This window comes from Neovison vison, chromosome 12, assembly GCF_020171115.1.
Source record: "Neovison vison isolate M4711 chromosome 12, ASM_NN_V1, whole genome shotgun sequence".
Classification (NCBI taxonomy): domain Eukaryota; kingdom Metazoa; phylum Chordata; class Mammalia; order Carnivora; family Mustelidae; genus Neogale; species Neogale vison.
This window is the reverse complement of record NC_058102.1, coordinates 99,612,189-99,633,150: the sequence shown is the minus strand read 5'-3', so window position 1 is coordinate 99,633,150 and position 20,962 is coordinate 99,612,189. Positions and strand designations below refer to the sequence as shown.

General features: G+C 48.9%; 1 protein-coding gene across 3 annotated transcripts in view; it reads left to right on the top strand.

Moving 5' to 3' along the window:
* HOXC4 (homeobox C4) overlaps positions 1-5,577 on the top strand; it is a 60,660-nt gene extending 55,083 nt beyond the window's left edge. For 2 of the 3 annotated variants that reach the window (XM_044227250.1, XM_044227252.1), the window contains exons 2-4: positions 2,706-2,822; positions 2,971-3,911; positions 4,405-5,577. In XM_044227250.1, the coding sequence (XP_044083185.1) occupies positions 3,473-3,911; positions 4,405-4,760 (795 nt within the window). In that variant the 5' untranslated portion in view covers positions 2,706-2,822; positions 2,971-3,472 and the 3' untranslated portion in view covers positions 4,761-5,577. Of the gene's footprint in view, positions 1-2,438; positions 2,537-2,705; positions 2,823-2,970; positions 3,912-4,404 lie in introns of those variants that run through there. The other variant, XM_044227251.1, reaches the window with a different exon arrangement.
* The last annotated feature ends 15,385 nt before the right edge of the window (positions 5,578-20,962 follow it).

Below are 20,962 nucleotides of genomic sequence, written 5' to 3'. Positions count from 1 at the left end.
GGCAAGACAAGAGCAGCAGGGCAAAGCACAAAAGGAGAGAGGACCAGAAACTAGGACTCATCACAGGCAAGAGCTGCTTGAGTGCCCCCCCCATTAACCCAATGCTAAGTGCACGAGCTCTCCAGAGGGATTTTATTTCTGTGCTTGTAATAATATCCAGGTGAAATTGTTTGCATGTATGTGTGTGGTAGAGCCCAGCTGGCTTGCTATTTTCCCCTTGTGATAGGCGACTTCCTTGCTATTAAGGTATAGACACCCCAAAAGGGCTTTTGGACAAATGATGTAGATGAATGTGGGCCCATTTGGAGGAATCTCTCAGATTTCACTTCCTGGAGGTGCATGTTAAGTTAGATGTGCAAACCTGGGATGAGAACCCCACATATTTATGGCTGCACAAGGAGGCATTTAATGTATTAATAAGTATTAACAGTATGTATGCATATGTATTTGTTATGTGTAATAACCAAAGACAGACTTGACATTCAGCTGGAGGCCACTGAACTCTCTGTATCTACTTATTATGTATTGGACCAAAGTGGGTTTCCTGCTCTGGCTCCCTTGACCCACCTGCAGGAACTTAGAATCCTGGGGAGTGGTGGCAGAGGAAGGGTGACGCCTTGGGAGGAATTCCCTAAAAAGCCCAAGAAGGTGAAGAGATGGAAGAAAAGAAGGTTGGGGGAAGGGCGGGGGGCAGGGCAGGTAGAAGGTGAGTGTGAGGGCTGGGAGCAGAGGAGCCAGGCCAAGACCTCACCTTTCCTGGGAAAGAAAGAGTATTCTGGGTGAGGATTGGGTGGGGCAGCCTGATCCAGGTGCGGGCCTCAAGGGAGATTGGGGGGTGGGGCTGGAAGGCTATCTTCTCCTTCAGCAACCCTCCCCCCAACCCTACCTGCATTTGGGAGCTTTGGCTTTCCCTGGGGCCAGTCTGGGGCTGCAGTTCAGACTCTGTGTAGAGCAGCATTCAGCGCTGGTTTCCCTTTGCCCTCTTCCACTAACTTATAATTAACCCACCCCTACCCCCAACAATTACAACAAATAAGCCACCCTCCCAGGCTCCAAACCACTATCAACTGAACCCCAGCCTCTCCTCCCCACAGTTTCACATTCCTCTTTCAACCAAACTGGCCAGTCCTCACAGGCTGACGGCCCCAGACAGGAATGGGCAGGGACCCACTGGGAAATTTGGGACACTTCTCTGAGAGACAGTGCACCCCCAGGGAATTCCTGTTCCCTCGACCGCCTGGTGGTAGGGGGACAAGGCATTGTCCTCCTGGGGACAGAGTAGCCAGGGGCCCCCAAGCACTGGCTCCTGGTGAGCCGGGGGTGAGCAGAGACTCAGCATTGGAGGACAGAGAGTGGCCAGGGGGCCCAGGCGGTTCTCATTCCTGCCCTCAGGGTGAGCCCTAAATTTTGACGTGGGGACCCCCTCTCCTGCATCCCTAAGGTGGTGAAAGACAGGTGGGGAATCTCCCGCCTTCAGTCTCCCTCTCACGAGGGCTTTTTTTTTTTTTCCTTTTCCCCTCCTCATTCCCTTAATTGCAGATGTTCTAATTAAACCCTCAAATAGTTGTTATGCCGTTTTAAAAGGTACTTATTCAAGTGTCAACCAGGCTGGGCTGGGAGGAGGCAGCGTAGGGCAGCGAATTAAAGGTAGATTGACTAATCACGGCGGCGATCATAATAATAAAATCAGAGGGAAAAAAAATCACATTACGACTTTTCGTGGAAAGGAGGGAGCAGGCAGCCAGCGGCCGCCAGCCCTGCGCCGCCGCCGCCGACACAAAGAGTGCGGGCGATTCCGCGAGACTGATTTATGACGTTTTACAGCCCTATAAAAGCTGTAGCGACGAGGCAAGCGCTCCTACCACCGCTGGCAGATTTAGTCTAATAAATAAAACATAAACAGTTAACTTTATGTGTCACTTTTATTGTTATCAAGTAAAATATAGCCGAGCCCCGGCAAGCTATGATTTTAAACTATAATTGTTATCAAGTACAACAAGGGGACCCAGCTCCCTCCCTGGGTTCTCCCTTCTGCTACCTCCCCCCAACTCTGAGTTATGGGAGCAGCTAATTGGAATTGGTGGCATGACGTGGCCACTCCTGGCTGGGGGGGTTGTCAGAAAAAGCAGCCCTTTCTTGCCCTCTCCCTTCTCCGTGTGCCCCCGACACCCGCCATCAGGGTATTCCCTGTGGGTGGGTGGCAGAGAGAGGGGAGCTGGTAGGAATGGACCGGAGACCCCCACGGCCTGCCCAGCCTCCCCCACCTTGGTGAGCTCACCCCTCAGGTTTTGGAAAGCAGCCTGGAGCTGGCCCCTGGGAATGTGTGTTTACATGTAAACATATGTGTTACATGGATACGATCCCTGGCCGGAAGCAGGCTCTACCCGCACAGGCCTCCCTCTTAACTAGGTCGGCCCTCTGTGGGGATGAAGAAAGAAGAGCTTCCAGGGCCTTGGCTGGGCACCATCTCCGGGCACTGACTTCTGGAAGATCTCTCTCCTCCTTGCCCCACGTCCTTAAGGAGCCAGCCTTAGAGGTAGTTGTCAGAAAGCCACAGGCCAGTTGGATTGAGAGTAGAAACAGCAGCCAGCAGTAGAAGAGTTCCTCTGCTCTGCAGCCAGGGCAGGGAGGGTCAGTGGGTACCAGGGGAGGAGGACAAGGCTTCTGAACTCTGCTTTTGCCAACCACTTCCTGTCTCTCTTCAGCGGGGGCTCAACCCCCAGACCTCCAGAAATGACGTCAGAATCATTTGCATCCCGCTGCCTCTACCTGCCCGGTCCAGCTGGGACCCTGCCTTGCCGACCCCGTGGCCATAGGGTTGGGTGAGTGTGTATGGGGAAGGGGGATGGACTCTGGTATCCTTGGATGGGGGGCATCCCAGGCTCTTCAGCCTCCTGGGCTCAGCCTGGGCCCCTCCCCATCCAACCTCCACTCCAGTCCTCCTCATTCAACTTCCTCTTCCTGCAAAAGAGGGGCGCTGCCCAATGACCTACACAGACCGACACAGGATCGCCATGAATGGAGACCTCTGGAAAAACTCAGGAGACGAGGCCCATCGGGCCCACCGGAGGCCGACGGGGAGACTCTGGGAGGGGGCTGAACCACAGCCTCCCGAAAGCCCCCCAAAGCCCAGGCTTTGGAAGGGAGCTGGGGGCTTCCCATCTCCTTTTGCAGGGGAGGGCTGTCAGTCGGCGGGGTGCGCAGTGGGGGTACCTCGGCCCCCGCCTGCTAGCCCCCCATCACCACCACCACCACCCCCAGCACCACCACCACCACCACCACACACAAAAAAAATTGGATACATTTTGAATAAAGCGATTCGGTTCCTTATCCGGGGACTGGGTTGCTCCGTGTGATTGGCCGGCGGAGTCACATGGTGAAAGTAACTTTACAGGGTCGCTAGCTAGTAGGAGGGCTTTATGGAGCAGAAAAACGACAAAGCGAGAAAAATTATTTTCCACTCCAGAAATTAATGATCATGAGCTCGTATTTGATGGACTCTAACTACATCGATCCGAAATTTCCTCCATGCGAAGAATATTCGCAAAATAGCTACATCCCTGAACACAGTCCGGAATATTACGGCCGGACCAGGGAATCGGGATTCCAGCATCACCACCAGGAGCTGTACCCACCACCGCCTCCGCGCCCTAGCTACCCCGAGCGCCAGTATAGCTGCACCAGTCTCCAGGGGCCGGGCAATTCGCGAGGCCACGGGCCGGCCCAGGCGGGCCACCACCACCCCGAGAAATCACAGCCGCTCTGCGAGCCGGCGCCTCTCTCAGGCGCCTCCGCCTCCCCGTCCCCAGCCCCGCCAGCCTGCAGCCAGCCAGCCCCTGACCATCCCTCCAGCGCCGCCAGCAAGCAACCCATAGTCTACCCATGGATGAAAAAAATCCACGTTAGCACGGGTAGGCAACTTTGCTTTTTGCTCTCCCCCTCCCTCCCCACTTCCCCAGCGCTCCCCACCCTCCCCGGCCCCCTCCGGCCCCCGTCCTCCTTTCTCTCCTTCCCCCTCTCTCTCCAGGAGCGACTCTGGGTTAGCACAATTGAACTGGATTTACGAGCGAGAATGGGTAATTACATCCCCCATAAATTTTATGGCTTAGCTACTCTGGGCAGTCCGAGCCATGTGCTACGATCTGTTATGTATGTGTGAAAACTATGCTCGCTTTCTAAGGGCGCATAAATAATTCAGTGTCGTTACAATGAGGATTCCCCTCTTATTACACTACAAAGTCTCCAGCTTCCTTCAACTTCTTTATAACCCATTTAGCTTGATGACTTTATTTCCACTACCCCCTCCTCCTGTTCCACAGAGCTGAGGATGGGGTGAGGGTGGGGGGCGGGAGCCTGCTGCCTCTGAACCCCACTATTTGCTTTTCCCCTCCTCGTCCCCCCCAGTGAACCCCAATTATAATGGAGGGGAACCCAAGCGCTCGAGGACAGCCTACACCCGGCAGCAAGTCCTGGAATTAGAGAAAGAGTTTCATTACAATCGCTACCTGACCCGAAGGAGAAGGATCGAGATCGCCCACTCGCTGTGCCTCTCTGAGAGGCAGATTAAAATCTGGTTCCAAAACCGTCGCATGAAATGGAAGAAGGACCACCGACTCCCCAACACCAAAGTCAGGTCAGCGCCCCCGGCCGGCGCTGCGCCCAGCACCCTTTCGGCAGCCACCCCGGGCACTTCTGAAGACCACTCCCAGAGCGCCACGCCGCCGGAGCAGCAACGGGCAGAGGACATTACCAGGTTATAAAACATAACTCACACCCTGCCCCCACCCCATGCCCCCATCCTCCCCTCACACACAAATTGACTCTTATTTATAGAATTTAATATATATATATATTTTGGTTCTTTTCTCTCTTCTTTCCACCTTATACCTTGTCAATTCCAAACTGACAAAACAGATAAACAAGCCCTCTGCCCTTCTCTCCCTTCCACTGTTAAGGACCCTTTTAAGCATGTGATGTTGTCTTAGCATGGTACCTGCTGGGGTTTGTTTGTTTGTTTGTTTGTTTTTTTAAGGCCATTTGGGGGGGTATTTATTTTTTAAGGGAAAAGCTGCAAAAATTATATATTGCAAGGTGCGATGGTCTGGTTTGGGTGAATTTCAGGGGAAATGAGGAAAAAAAAAGGAAAGAGAGATTTTTAAGCCAATTCTCATCCTTCTCCTCCTCCTCCTTCCCCCCTCTTTCCTTAGGCCTTTTGCATTGAAAATGCACCAGGGGAGGTTAGTGAGGGGGAAGTCATTTTAAGGAGAACAAAGCTATGAAGTTCTTTTGTATTATTGTTGGGGGGGGCCTGGGAGGAGAGGGGGGACGACAGCAGACAAAGCTAAATGCATTGAAGAGCCTCTCAGAGCTGTGCAGTTTGAGGAGCCAAAAGAAAATAAAAATGAACTTTCAGTTCAGAGAGGCAGTCTATAGGTAGAACCCCCACCCCACCATCGTGGTCATTGTGTTTTTGGACTGAATTTACTTGATTATTGTAAAACTTGCAATAAAGAATTTTAGTGTCGATGTGAAATGCCCCGTGATCAATAATAAACCAGTGGATGTGAATTAGTTTTACGTCAATGTCTGATGGTTTCTTTTTATCCCCCTCCTCCTTCTGGCCTAGTAACATCCCACCTTCTCTATAGTTGCCTAAGTTTACTCTAAGCAAACACACAAATCTTAACTCTCAACTCCTTCTCCAACCTCCTTAGGTGCACTAGCAAGGGGATTGGGACAGGGGATCCTCAAAAAAGGGGATGTGGAAGATTAGTGCTGATTTCCCCCGTCCCTTCCCTGAGTCTGCCAAGAGGCCAGACTCTCCTGGGGGTCTTTAGAGTGGAGCTGGGAGGGTCTCACTTTTCTATAGTTAGGCACAGTGTCTTCTTTTTGTTGATTTCCCTCTCCCTTCTTCTCTTTTCTCTCTGCTGAGTAGGCCTGCCTTATTTGCAGACAAGAAGGCAAGTTTAGGGAGTGAGAGGAAGAGAAGAGTTTTTTTCATCTTTTAGGACTCTTTTGGAATGAAGGATTAAGGAAGATGCCCCCTCAACCTGCCTGTGCTTCTTAAAAGAAGGAAGATTTTGAGCTGGTGACTCTGGAGCAGCAAAGTGACCCGTCAGGGTGGCTTCTCTGTTTGTTTAGACTTGGAAAGAAGGGTGAAGTGGAGGCCAGAGGCGTGGGAGGCCCCCTTGCTTGGGTAGGCCTCAAAGCCTGATGCCTGGAGATAATGAAGAACTTTTATTTTTTCCCCTAACTTATATCATGGACCTGCCAGGTGTTGAGAAAAGACACAGGGACTACCCCTCTTCCTATAAGCTCCCAGGTCTTGGCAGGGCTTGGAAATAGCTGGAACCAGGCTGTCTGACTGTTTAAAGGAAAAAAAAAATTCATTTGTTTCCTTGGGGATTAAAAAAGAGAGAGAGAGAGAAACAGTCGCAACAAAAACTGGCCCAGGTTACCTGAATAATTAATTTAAGCCAAAGGCTCCCAAATCATCCTGATCCTCAAGACCAGGCCCTAAGCGGGGCCTGCTCAAATTTTTGCTTGCTTGTTGCAAAAAGTGGGAGTGGGGGCTCGGTGGGCTTCTCAGACAATTTATCTAAATTCAGAATAGAAGGCACCAGAAGTTGAAGAGGGAGGGCAAAGAGATCCAGGATTTGTAGCTGGGGATACCCCTATCCCCTCTCCCCAAATTTTGGAGGGAAAGGTAACAATGGGACCAGTTGTGAAAATCTGTTGTTTGGTGTGCTTTGAATTTATTTCCTCTCAACAGGAAAGGTGCTAGCTGGTACTCGGAGTGGGGTGCGTGTGTGTGTGTGTGTGTGTGTGTGTGTGATATCACTTGGTCCTGTAGGTCTACTTTCTTCTCCCTCAATGGTGCCCTGGAGATAGCAAAACATGCTGCCTGCAGTGTGAGCGAGCAGGGCCAACAATTATCTGGAGTTATTTCATGTAATCAAGTGAATTAGGGGCCAAATCTGACTGTAGCTCCTAGCATCTTGAGGCAATTGACTTTGGGGCAGGAAAAGGGGGTCTAACAGTGTTTGGGAGAAAGGAAGAAAGGACTGAGGGGTGGACTTAGGTGTCTTTGCAAGCCAGTAAGGAAGTTTATATGGAGGAAGGGGGAAAAAAAAAAAAAGAAAAGGAACTTAGGATCTATAGTCTTTTCTAACTTTTCTCCTTTGGTTTTAGAGGAATTTATTCTCCTCTCTTCCCTAAAGTGGAAGAGATGAAAGCGAGGAGGAAAATGACTATCTTTTCTTTCTCAAGCTTCTCCCTGAACTTGCCGAAAGGACACTCTCGCCCAGGAAAGCAGCAGGCGAGGATTGGGATGGTTCTTTTATTTGCCTTCTTTAGGGAGTTCAGTTACTCCCTCCCGTCTAACGCATACACACATAGCTGTTCTCAGTGCCTCTTGGTGTGACAAGGGGAAACATCAGAAATCTCTAATTCTTGAGAAATGAAACAAAACTAAACCCTCATTCGTTTGAGTTTTTGAAGATTTTGGCCTCTGGCCTTCCCTCCAGTGGGCTCCATTCTCTCCTCTTTCCCGGGAGCTCTCCTTTCCTTGGGCCTGACCACCCCAGAATGGGATCAGGGTGCGGGAGAGGGACCGGGTGGGATGGAGTGCGGGCGTGGAGGGCCGACCTGAGCCAGGCTCCTTGTTCCAGCCGACTGGGTCCCCCGCTGGGGCTGCTGCTCCATGCGAAGCTGCCACAGCCTCATTGGGAAGCAGAGGGTTAGAGCTTTTATCGAAGTTGAGTTGGGTTGAGCAGAGGGGAAAGGCTGGGGGGTGGGGGAGGACGCAGCCCAGGTTCACGGGGAGGACACAGCATTTTCTCTCCCATCGCCTTTATATTCGGCAGTGCCTCTGACCTCTCCCCCACCCCCATCTCCGACCCTCCCAAGCCAGGCTTTGCTCAGCCCCTGGTCTCCAGATACGATGCCACTGCTTTTGAAGGGCTGGGGATTTCTTGCCCAGAGTAATGGGAGAGGCAAGGCGCATGAATGCCTGCTAGCGCATTGTATCTCTCTCTCCAATGGCTAAGTTAAAAGAAGACCGGGTGAAAGCGGCAATCTTCCAAGGTCCTTCTCTCCAAGCACCAGGAGATCCCCACAGGTCACAAATCCCCTTGCCATGTAAGTAGTTAGCACTCGATCTGCTGATCTGCTCAGGCCGAACAGCACAGCAGTTACAACTCTGTCTCTGTTTGCCATTCCATTTTTAGCTCAACTCCCAATCTTGGGGAGGGAAGGCGGGAAATCCAATCACGAACAGAGGGCTTCTGCTTGGGGAAAATGGAGTTTCTGTGCTGAGTTGTGTACCTGGGGAGTGAAGAAATTTGGCTCAGAAAGAAGGTGGGGAGCGAAAGTGAGCCTGGGGAGCGGGGGAAGGACTGGGGAACTTTATTTCTCTGAGGGCGTCTTGCTGCTGCTTGTATGAAGTTTCCTACAAAGTTTGCTCTGCAATCTGTCCATTAGCTGTTTTTTTTTTTTTTTCATATGCGTGGACCTAGCGGATTGTAGTTCAGAGCTGCCTTCCCGCTGTTAGATGGATGTGTATGTGTGTGTTTGGGGGAGTGGAACAGAAGATAAAACAAGGGGTTCTCCAGAGCTTGGGACGAGGGTACCCTCTGCTAGGCACCATTTCTCTGCTTGTCCAAGATAAGAGAAGACAGACTCCGAAGGGGGCCTTCGAGATTGAGGGTGCCATGACCGGGAGGAGCAGCTTGCGGGGGCAATTCCACCATCTTTTCCTCCAATTTTTGCCCAGTGCTGGGGGAGCGTGCCATCGCCCTCACAAAGCTCCTTCTCATAGTTTTCCACAGTTTCTATCTGGTACCCCACTTTCGGAGAGCTAATTCTAAGGGACCCTTCACAGGCTTGGAAAAAGAGACGGAGGAGTCCCCCAACTCCAGTGGCCACCAGAGCAGAGGGAATATTTATTACCTCTCTGGATATCATTATCTAAGAATACAATTTTATGCACTTCCTAATCTGTTAGCTTGATTTATCTGGGTGGGCAGGAGCCCAAAACAAATATTTGGGGGATTTGGTAGGAAAAAAGTCTTTGCCTCTGACCAACCTTTCTGACTGAACTGATCGGCCCCCCACCCCACCAACTTGGCCTGCTTTTTCTACTCCCCCCCCCATATAGCTAACTCCATTTAAATTTTTTCTCTGCAGCCTGTGGCTGTTTAGGGTATCAGAGTTTTAGTTGCCTCTTGAGAATGAAAAATGGCTGAGCACACTGTTCGAGCCAGAGACCCGAAAGGCTCCCCTCAGCCACCCTAAAATCCCTGTAGCTCCAGATGTGGGCTTCTCTTTTGGATTTGGTAGCAGCCAGGAGCCCCTTGGAAGACCTGGCTCTTGTCTCCAGTCCTCAGGGTTTGTCTTCTCTTCTCTCTGGGGCCAGCCCCGTGACTGGGTCCATCCTGAAGGGGAGCATACATCCATGCAGACAGGGGCGAAGGCCTCTGCAGCATCACCTCCATGCTTCCCAGTCCCTGCAGATCCGCCTAGCTGATAGATTAGGAGGCAGGGAAGACAGGCAGAAGGGTAGGGAGGATCTCCCACGTTTGAGGGTGAACAGGGTGACGCAGTCTAATACAAGGAAAGGACTATTTTAAATTTCCAGTTCCCGTCAGCAATTGCCAGATTTCCTAAGATGTAGGGTCCTCTAGGGTCTCTTCTGCCAGTGGGGATGGGGTCAAGCCCAAAGAGGTGTCACCTTTATCCATTCCTTCTTTCTGACCCTCTCTGCCCAGTCTCCGAGATTGGGAAAGGGAGATATATTTGAACTTCCGGGGGACCAGCCTTAAGACGGAGCTTGGAGGAGGCACTGCCAGACTGTGCGACCCTAGGTTCCCGCCGCCGGCCCCTGGCTTCCCAAGCAGCCGTTGCCAGAGAATGGGGCACAGAGCGGCCGCCGCCTCCGGGGGTCCCGGCTCCCTTCTAGAGCGACCAGGGTCTTGAGGATGGCGAAATAGGGCCAGCCCGGGCAAAGGTGAGGTGCGAGAGGCCGGCGGCGGCCCGGCGCCCCCTCCGGGTTCCACGCCACGGCCGCTCCGGGCGCCGTGTCGCCTTCAGCTGGGTCACGACCCCGGGCTCCGCCCGCGGACAATAGGGCTCTGGGAGGGGGCCGCGGGCTGCGCGACCGGCCCAGCGGGTTCACTGCGCGGTGAACTCTGCTCCACCTCCAGGTCTCGCCCTTTAAGAGTCCAAGCTCCCTTTTCTTTGCCCTATTCTGCCTTCAATTTTTTTCCCCCGTGGAATATTGAGCACACTCTCCATCGCTCCTCGACCAAGAAATACCCCACCGTTACCACCACCAAATCGGATTCCATTTTCTTTAGAAATGAAAGCATAGTTTCCTCCGGAGTTACAAGAGCGGGAAATGGGACCCTCTCAAGGTTTTTGTGGGCACGCAGAGAGAGAAGAATCCCAGGCTATCAAACCAACAAATGGTCCTCTCCATCACAGGAATTCCAGGCCCAGAATGGGGCCTCCCTGCACCTCCACCCCAAATCGTAGGAAGCATTTCTTCCCTCTGCCCCTGGCCTTTGTCTCTGGGCAGCGGATTAGGATCAGGGCTCTTAACGAAAGGGGAGACATTGCTCTCAAATCTGATGGGCAGAGACAGGACTCCGTTATCCACTGGGGGATAGGGTGGGGGGGGCAAGTAACTTGGGAGGTGTACCCCAACCAGTTTGTTCTTGTTCCTCCATCTCTCCCCATCCCAGTGATTGCCCCACCCTTATTTGTGACTCTGTCCCTTTGGGCGGTAGCACAGTGTTTGTAACTTTGTGCATGTGGAGTCTTCACACTCAGCTAGAATAGACCTCGGAAAATAAGGTTGTAGGATATGGTTGGTTCTAGCTCGAGGCAAAAATGGCAGGCAGTTTGGGGAGAGAAGAAAATGGGGGAGGTATGGAATATTCCCCAACGACATTTGCTCCCTGCCTTTCCCCAGCACCCCACCTCAGCTCTATCTTTGCCAAGCTCAAAGGTGAGATGGAGAGATGCTCCCCTGCCCCCAACATGCACACCAACTTGGGAACCTTTCTCCTTGGACTCTGTCTGACCATTTCGACCCATTTTGGATTGTGACTGCCTGTACCCCTGCCTGTCTTTGCTTGGCCTTCTCCAGGTCTCTGCCTGGCATCTCTATCGCTCTCTGTGCTAGGTGGTGTTTCCTCACATCCTTGCTCCTCTGCCCTTCTCGTCCTGCAGTGATCCTCTGGGATGATCCCCAGCCCCAGTGTTCCTCCTGGGACACCCCTCCAACTGAGAAAGCAGAGAAGAAGAACCAAAAGGTGGGGGCAGAATCTGGGAGGGACAGCTGAGGTTCAAAGGTTCCCATCTGAGCCTCCAGTCCAGGCTACTTCAGGCCGATAGGACCAACCGCTCCAGAGCCAGCAGCATACAGAACAAGGTTTTACAGCCTGGGCAGATGTCGGCTTAGCCAAGTCACCCGGATTCCCCTTTATCTCCTCCACCAAAGAGCCTCCAATCCCCACCATACCTTTGTTCTCTTTCCTTTCCTCCCACCTCCCCCTCCTCTTCCTCCGTTTGATCCTGCCTTTCCCCCTCAAATTATTTCTTTAGATCTGGAAGCATCTGTTCCAGCCTGCCCCTCCCCCCACACCCTCCTTTCCTCCTTTTCCTCCTCCCTCCACTTCTGGGAGTCAAAGACCCCCAAATGGAAGGCCTCTGGCGTCTGCTTTGTTACCCCAGGGCCCAGACACCGGTAAGGCCAACCCTGGAGAACCCTCCCCAGCCTCCAGTCACTTGCATTTCATTCTCCCAGCTGGAGAGGGCCCTGGAATTGCAGTTTGAGTTTTGGTCCCCAGGAACCAGTCTTTTCTCTGACTGGGACAGTTACCACTGAATTCAGGGGAAAGCGAGGAATCTGAGGTTGAAGGGTTTGGTGAAGAATTACTTAGGTAATTGCCCCAGTTTTTTGGGGGCTGTTTTGGGCTCCAGAGTTTGAACATATCTACATATCCTGACCATAGAGGGGAGAGGGCCTTGGCAGGACAGCCTGCCCCTTCCCTTGATGGCAAAGTTGTTTTCTGAGCCATTAGAACACCCCCCAACCCCTCCCAGAATTCCATAACCCTAACTGAGGAGACCAAGACAGTGTCCGCACTGGGCATCTTAGAGGGCCTCTTTTCGCTCTCCTCCAAAAAATAAAAAAGAAACATAAGCAGCAATATATGGTCTCCAAAGCTTAAGGAGAGGGTGGTAAGCCCAGTCTGGGTAAATAATAGAATGTCTTTTCTTCTCGTAGTCAATCCAGTTCAGTCTGAGTCTAGATAATTCAGGCCAAGATAATTCAGACTCTTGAACACTGCCTGGTAGACCTGGCTTCAGCAGGAGCCCACTTTCTACCCCAGAGTACCAGGCTGGAATGATCCCGAGGTCCTCGCTCTAGCGCTCACAGTTGAAAACTGGTAGAAATGAATGAAGTCCTCTCTTCCCTCCCTTTCCTCTAGCTCCATCCTGAGATTTCGCCCTGCCTGGCATCCTGCTCCCTCTTCTGTCCTTGAAGACTGGTAGTTGGCCAAGAGCCCCAGATTCATGCTCCCTGTGGCTCTGCCACTCAGTTTCCATGGCAATGAGAGGCAACTGAACTATTCCCCCTGCCCTTCAACTGGTTGGATAGACCTGTATCAGCCAGGACATTCTCTGGGGGAACCTAACGGAAGAAAGATACAGGAGACAGGAGTCTGTACTTTGTTAGGGCATCTTTGCTAATTAGTCAGGATGGAAGAGGGAAGTACTGGAGAGAGAAGTCCTTCTCTGGCCTATAATTTCACACAGTCCTTTCTCTCTGCACATATGTTTACCCAAGAAAACACCCTCAAAACTCACATGACAGATTTATGCTAGGACCTCATCACATTCGTTTCTTCTGTTCATATCTGCATGGGTACGTGACTTTGTGTGTGCTTGCACACTCGCACTTGTGCATGCGGGCATGTGCATGTGAATAGAGGTAATGTGTGACAGAAAAGAACATCCCAGCTAGAGCTCCTGTGAAGTAGGCTCTTTGACTTCTTCCTAATGTCCCTGGTAACAGAGGCTTCTGCTGCCCCATCTTTCCCCCACTTTGCTCCCCAAGGCTTGCCCCTTTATTGAGGATCATGTGGCCTGAGGACTCACCCTTGATCCTGCAACTTGGCTCCTTAGGCCCAGAGTGGTTCTAAAAGAAGGAGGGGGGTGGTCAGAGGCCTCTGGCAGATCAGATTCCTCACTTAATACTTTCACTTCTTCAAAGTTCAATCAAAACCACAAACATTTCTCTAGCCCGCCAGTTTGCATGACTCTGCCAGTAGGCAGGGCCAAGGAAACCACTGCCACCACCACACCAGCAGCAGGGACAGCAGCATGACTCTCTCCTGGGATTGGTAACTGCCTTACAGTGGTACTGGAGGAGTCAGTGTGCTAACTTGGGAAAAGCACGTCCATAGTGCTCAGCATACAGGAAGCTTTCAGTAAGCGCCATTCTTCTTTCCTTCTCCTCCTCTTCCTCCTTCTTCCTCTTCCTCGTCTTCCTCTTCTTCATCTCCTTCTCCTCTTTCTCCTTCCCCTCCTTCTCCTCCTCCTCCTTCTTCTTCCTATTTCTATTAATAATAATAGGTATTTTCTTAAGCACTTACTATGGACCTGGCACTGTGCTAAATTTGCTATCTCATTTGAGCCTTACAATATGGCTATAAGGAAGTTGTTGTGGATCCGCTTTTTACACAAGGGGAAGCTGAGGGGGGCCCAGGAGGCTAGCTTTAGACCACACTGGGAAAGCCAGGATTCCAGTCAGACTGGCCTGACTCCAAAGTGGGTGCTCTGAACCTCTTAAGTTCTTTGCTTGTGGCGGACGGGGCACTGGCTGTGAGGATGGGCTGAGTTTAGCAGGGAGCGCCGGTGAGATGCGGGACTGAGCGCAGGCAGGACCTACAGTCACCTGGGTTTTGCTACTTGGCTTAGCAGGTTCTTGTTCTCATCAATAGCAAGCTGTAACCCAGTGGTTCTCAAACTTTCTGGTCTTAGGATACCTTTATGCTCTTAACCATTATTAAAATCTAAAGAACTTTTAAAAATATGGGTTATATCTATTGATATTTACCTTATTAGAAATTAAAACTGGGGTGCCTAGGTGGCTCAGTGGGTTGAAGCCTCTGCCTTCAGCTCGGGGCCTGATCCCAGGGTCCTGGGATTGAGCCCGGCATAGGGCTCTCTGCTCAGCAGGGAGCCTGCTTCCTCCTCTCTCTCTGCCTGCCTCTCTGCCTACTTGTGATCTCTGTCAAATAAATAAATTTTTTAAAATTAGGGGAAAAAAGGAAATTAAAACTGAAACCTTCTAGGAATCTTTTGAAGTCATAATAATGAATCCATTACATGTTAACGTAACTAACTTTTCAGGAAGAATAACTATATTTTCCAAAACAATTTAGTGAGAAGAACGTCACCGTTTCATGTGGAGGCAAATCTCTTTAATGTCTAGCTTCATAGAGAATGAATGGATTGTCGTACCTATTTCACATTCAATTTGTTGCAATACATCTTTTTGGTTGAAGTATATGAAGTGCATAAACTCATGCAACTAAGTAGCTGGGAGAGGCAGGACCTCTCACAGAGCTCCTGAAAGGGTTTCCAAGAATCCCCAGGGATCTTTGAACCACATTTTAAGACCCATTGATGTAACCGTTGGAGCTAACCAGCAGAAGCTACTCCCTAACACTTATACTGGATACTGTATTAGCTCATTAGTGGTGCTTCTAACTCCAAAACTTATCATCATTTCACTTGATTCCATGCTGTATTTGGAATGTGTCATCCTAGGCAACTTACTCAATTTTTCTATACTGTAGATTAACAGACAGAAAGATAGACATATACATACATAAATGTGATGTATGCCGTATATATTCATTGTTTTTTAGTATGAAAGTGTGGAGTAAAATACAAATTTATAAATAAAATGGACTTCCTGTATTTAGCATTGTTTGAGATAGCAGCTTAGCTTTTATTGTCAGTCTTGTGTTTCTGGAGGGGAAACTGAGCGAAAGAGGGTGATGTGACTTGCTGAAGATGACATGCTCAGCAAGTGGTGGACAGTAGAGTCGCACTCCTGTCCTCTAACTTCTAGACCTGTACTTACCCACTCAGAAGCATTCTCTCTAGAGACATGGCTGTGTAACATGTGTATGGAAGGTGGATGTGGGTCAAGCACAAACTCTTCCTGGAAGTATATGAGGTGATTGTATTTATCCGAATATATTTATGTGCGAGAGGAGAAAACTCTCTTGTACCTGCGTGCAAAGATACAGTTTTGTTAAGAGGTACAAGGCACTAGCCTGACAGTGTTTTTCCCTCCTCACCAAACTCTCCATGTGTCTGTGGTCCTGGGCTTGATCTGTCCATTGCCAGGAATATTTCTTCCTTCTAGATCTCCTGTTGGTGTGTAAGGTCTCACTGTGGGTGTGTAAAGTGCCCAGATCTTCACATGAACACACAGAATGGGTGTCACAATCTGATATACCCTTCTTTATCTTCCCCCGGACACCATGTCTCACACATCTTTTCAAAATAAGTGATCTACAAGTGTCCAACCAAGGGAAGCGTAGCTGTGTGAACCGGGCTGTGTCTCTGTGTAGATGCAAATGTAGAGCCCTTGGGTATCCACATACTTGTCTGGGTAAGCCCCATGCAAATGTATGAGCAACTGGAGTCTCAGTTCTTTCATTAATCTGATAAGTATTTATGCACAAATTCTATGTTTTATGGCTGTGGAGGCTCATGTTTATGCAGGATCCAATGAGAAGAACCTTCGGTAGGAAGTCAGGCTGCCTGAATTCTAGTCAGAGCTTTCTGCTCCCACTTGCCATAAGCAACTTCCTTACCCAGTGAGAGCCTCCACTTCCTTAGCCACATAATGGGGGGTAATAATTATCATCTCAGCTACGACTCTGGATGGGGAGTGTAGTGAGGAAATAGAAGGAGATGACTGAGTGAACAAGATCCTTTTTTTACTACCAAAAAGTTTAGGGCACCTGGGAGGTGCAGAGGGTTAAGCCTCTGCCTTTGGCTCAGGTCCTGATCTCGGGGTCCTGGGATCGTGCCCCGCATGGGGCTCTCTGCTCAGTGGGGAGCCTGCTTCCGCCTGCTTCCACCTGCCTCTGCCTACTTGTGATCTTTCTCCCTATCAAATAAATAAATAAATAATCATGGGGCGCCTGGGTGGTTCAGTGGGTTAAAACCTCTGCCTTCAGCTCAGGTCATGATCCCAAGGCCCTGCATCGGGCTCTCTGCTCAGAAAGAAGCCTGCCTCCCCCTCTCTCTCTGCCTGCCTCTTTGTCTACTTGTGATCTCTCTCTGTCAAATAAATAAATAAAATCCTAAAAAAAAATTTTTAAAAATAAATTAAAAATCTTTAAAAAAAAGTCCAAACACAATAGTAGAGAAAATAATATAATCAAGCACTCATATACCCATCACCTCACTTTAACAATGATCAACACATGACCAATCTAATTTTATCTACATTGAGCCTGACACTACCTCATATATTTTAAAACAAATCTTAGATATCGTGTCATTTCTCCTATGAACAGTTCAATGAATACCTCGAAAAAATAAAGACTTTTTTTGTATAACATACCCACAATATCACTATCATACCCACCTAAAATTTTTTTTAGTAAAATTTGTTAGCTTTTAAAGAGTGGAGAAATGTCTTTAACAATGCAGATCTGCTGACTCCCTTGTGCTTCATGCTCAGAGTTGATGAATGCCAATAAGGAAAAATGAGTAGAATGGGGAGGAAAAGATGCAGTTTCCTTTTTTTATTTCAATCTTGAAATCCCACTTCACCTCCAGACACTCCCCTCAACTCATTAGGTCCATTAGAAATGGGCTGACAGGGGACCCTGGAGGTCTAGAGTGGTGGAAGCAGCCAAGGGTCTGCAGGCCCTTGGAAGACACTGGAGACCTCATTTTGGAAGAAAATAGTTTTGAGCCAGAAGGAATCTGAGCAGAGGGCCTGCCCAACCATTCTCCAGCATCGGATTTCATCCTTGGCTTGCCAGGCAAACTTCACAATATCTGAAGTCTCACTGGAGTTACTGATATCCAAAGACATGCAGATACGTACATGTGATAACATCCCCTTACAGAAACCCAAAAGGAGATATGCACAGAGGCACAGGCAAATCCACTTGCCTGTACACAGGCCACGTACAAATGCAAACTTGTGAACACTCAGAGACAGATGCAAATTTATAAGTACATATCAGCAAACTTAGCCACGTGGGAAAACACAGAGACACAAATCCAAACATTCAGACATATGTGAATATGCAGGGATACAAATGATGTTCTGGAACAAAAATCCAAAAATCCAAATACAAGTCTGGATGCATGCAGATATCTATTGGGCCATTTTTACTCACCACCATTTAACAGGACCAAGTCCATTCTAGCTGGCTCTTTCCCTCTCAACCCATCAAATGGGTCAAATATCAGCCAAAGCTACAATCTGTGTCACATTCACTCAGATATGCACAAGAGACAAGTCATATCAAGGTCCTTCCACTGCCCCTGGCAGCACAAATTCTCTCTCTACCCAGTCTTCTCTCCCCAAAAGACAAGGCTAGGGGTACTGTGGCATGGTATGTATGCGTGTGTGAGACCATAAGGACACTCATGTCTTTGTCCTAGGAAGCTGCTCATTAAGAAGGGGAAGGGAAGGGGTACCTGGGTGGCTCAGTCATTAAGTGTCTGCCTTCAGCTCAGGTCATGATCCCAGGGTCCTGGGGTAGATCCCTGCATTGGGCTCCCTGCTCAGCGGGAAGCCTGCTTCTCCCTCTCCCATTCCCCCTGCTTGTGTTCCCTTTCTCTCTATATCTCTCTATGTCAAATAAATAAATATAATCTTAAAAAAAAAAAAAGAAGGAGTGCCTGGGTGGCTCAATGGGTTAAGTCTCTGCCTTTGGCTCTGGTCATGATCTCAGGGTCCTGGGTCCTCTGCTCAGCAGGGAGCCTGCTTACCCCCTCTCTCTCTGCCTGTTGCTCTGCCTACTTGTGATTTCTCTCTGTCAAATAAATAAATAAAAATATTAAAAAAAAAAAAAGAAGGGGAAGGATACTGGCCATGTACAAACTCTAAGTCAGCTCAGACTGTCAGGGGAACATTGCTTTTGCCTACACTGTCTTATAGGTAGAGGTGGACTGATTCTTCACTAAATTGATTAACCCAAGTGGGTATTTTGGCATCTTACAGACATGGCCTGAGACTTCTTTCTCTGGGCTTGAGTGAGGCTGTGTCAGTCATCTGGGTTTAACTCTTTTTTTTTTTTTTAAATAAAGATTTTTATTTGAGAGAGAGAGAGAGATCACAAGTAGGCAGAGAGGCAGACAGAGAGAGAGGAAGGGAAGCAGGTTCCCTGCTGAGCAGAGAGCCCGATGCAGGGCTCGATCCCAGGACCTTGGGATCATGACCTGAGATGAAGGCAGAGGCTTTAACCCACTGAGCCACTGAGCCACCCAGGCGCCCCATGGGTTTGACTCTTTTAATGAACTTACCAATCCGTTCAAAGAACAAAGGCGATGGTGCTAAGTGGATCAGACTGTGGTTGGCTAGGCCTTGCATGGCCACAGAGTGATTCTAAATCAAAAAGGGTGGCCAGAATCTGACAATTAAAAAAAAATCCGTCAATTAAGTAGAGATAACCAGTGGGGCTATTTGGCACTATGTTCACCAGAACCAGTCAACTGACTAAAATGTCCTCATTTCATCCAATTTTCGAGAGATGTAGCCACAGCCACAGTATCTGAGTCAAGGAACCCAAATATGTTTGTGTTGAAAGCTGAATCAACACTGGCATTTAGGGTAGGGAATGGGCTATGTAAGTGACTGTACATTTTTGGAAGGACAAAGCTGTGGTGCAGGGCTGTGTGTATGATTGGATGAGGACAGGTATCTGGAATTGTGCCCATTTACAGCCAACATCACTGACAAGAAAATCAAAATTGTGTATTATAACCGGCGCTTTTCCTTTACGTGGAATCATGGGATGTTAGGTATAGAAGGGACTTCTGAGCTCATGTGGAAACTGAGGCATGGGCAGTTTTAAATGTCCAAGATCATCCAGCAAATTATCAGATATTTGAGATATACTTAGGTACTAAGTATCTCTAGGAAAGCAATAACAAAGTACCAGAGACCAGGTGGCTTAAACAATAGAAATTTATTTTTTCAGAGTTCAGGAGGTTTACGAGTCCAAAATCAAGGTGTTGGCAGGGTTGGTTTCTTTCTTTTTCTTTCTCTAAGATTTTATTTATCTGAGAGAGAGACAGAGAGGGACAGAGAGAGAATGCACAAGCCAGGGGAGGGGCAGAGGGAAAGGGAGGAGCAGACTCCCAGCTGAGCAGGCAGCCTCATGTGGGACTCAATCCCAGGATTCTGGGATCATGACCTGAGTTGAAGGCAGACGGTTAACCACTTAACTGGCTGAGCCACCCAGGCAGGCAGAGTTGGTTTCTTTGAGGGTCTCTCTCCTCATCTTATAGATGGTCTGCTTCATAGGGTCTTGGCTTCACGTGGTCTTTCCTCTATGTCTGTGGCCTAACCTCCTCTTCTTATAAGCAGACCAGTGAGACTGGGTCAAGGCCCACATGTATGACTGCGCTTTGCTTAGTTACTTTTTCAAAATCCCTATCTCTAAATACAGTCACCTTTGTGGTACTGGGGGGTTAGGATGTCAACATATGAATTTGGGGAGGAGCATAATTCAGCCCATAACAGACACCAAGACTCTAGACTCCCAGTCCAGTGCTGTTGTGCCCATACCAGACTAGTAAGAGAGCTGGTGGATTTTGTTCCTGAATTGGTTCCATTTTGTTTTGTTTCTTAGGGATGAGGGAGCTGTTTAGGGCCAACAGGAGATTTAAAATTGTTTCCCAGGGCCAAGGCCCAATGGGAAACTGAGTGAGCCCTGCCTGATGAATCTAGGATTCTATACTATATTATAAATATAGTATATATTTATATGATAAGTATACAGTCTCTCTATATATATTACTATATATATATATATAGTAGTATAAACTACATATATAGTTTATACTACTATATATAAACTATATATGTAGTTTATACTACTGACTGTTAGATATATCCATAAGTAAGCAATCAGCTATTTGGTATATAGGAGAGACCAAGGTCTAAGTCTTGTTTCCTAGAGGTAGAAGACAGACGACCACCACCAAATACTGAGGAAAGTAACAAGAATCTTTGGCTTGTAAGGAACTCTGTGAGGTTAACTTGACCATATCAGGGGGATGAGAATTTACCTGGTTCATTCAGACTTGACAGATGTCTGAAGACTCTCAGGGCTGGCAAGTTCTTCCTTATGGATAATCAGCATTCCTCAGAAGCTGAAATCCCTTCCCTGACCTTCAGTCCTCAGAATTAGACAATAAGACAGGTTTCTTTCTTTTTTTTTTTTTCCTTTGAAACTTGAAGAAGGTTTGACAGCATATTAAGGAAACATGTCTATTCAGCATAGCCTCTTTCCTCATATGAGACTGGAGGGTGGGGAAACCAGAGGTAAAAAAAAAAAACAAAAACAAAAACAAAAAACCAACAGTCGTGCTTACCCCTTTGCTCTCTGCCTGAGACCTTCAGCCCCTCTCCAGGCCCCGGCCAGCTCTATGGAGTGGTGCAGAAATAAGGGGAACAGAGAGGTCATCTAACTTCACAGAAATCACAGGTGGGCTCTAGTGGGATTAGGGAACATGGTAAGGGTATGATGTAGACTGTACCCAAAAGGCACTGCAACCAGGCAGGAGGGCCTACATCATCGTGATGGCTGTTGGCACCTGTGCTGTATGCCAGGCAAAGCCAGCTTGGATCCTGGGATTTAGAGGGAGCAAGTTAAAAAATATCTAGCTGAAGGGC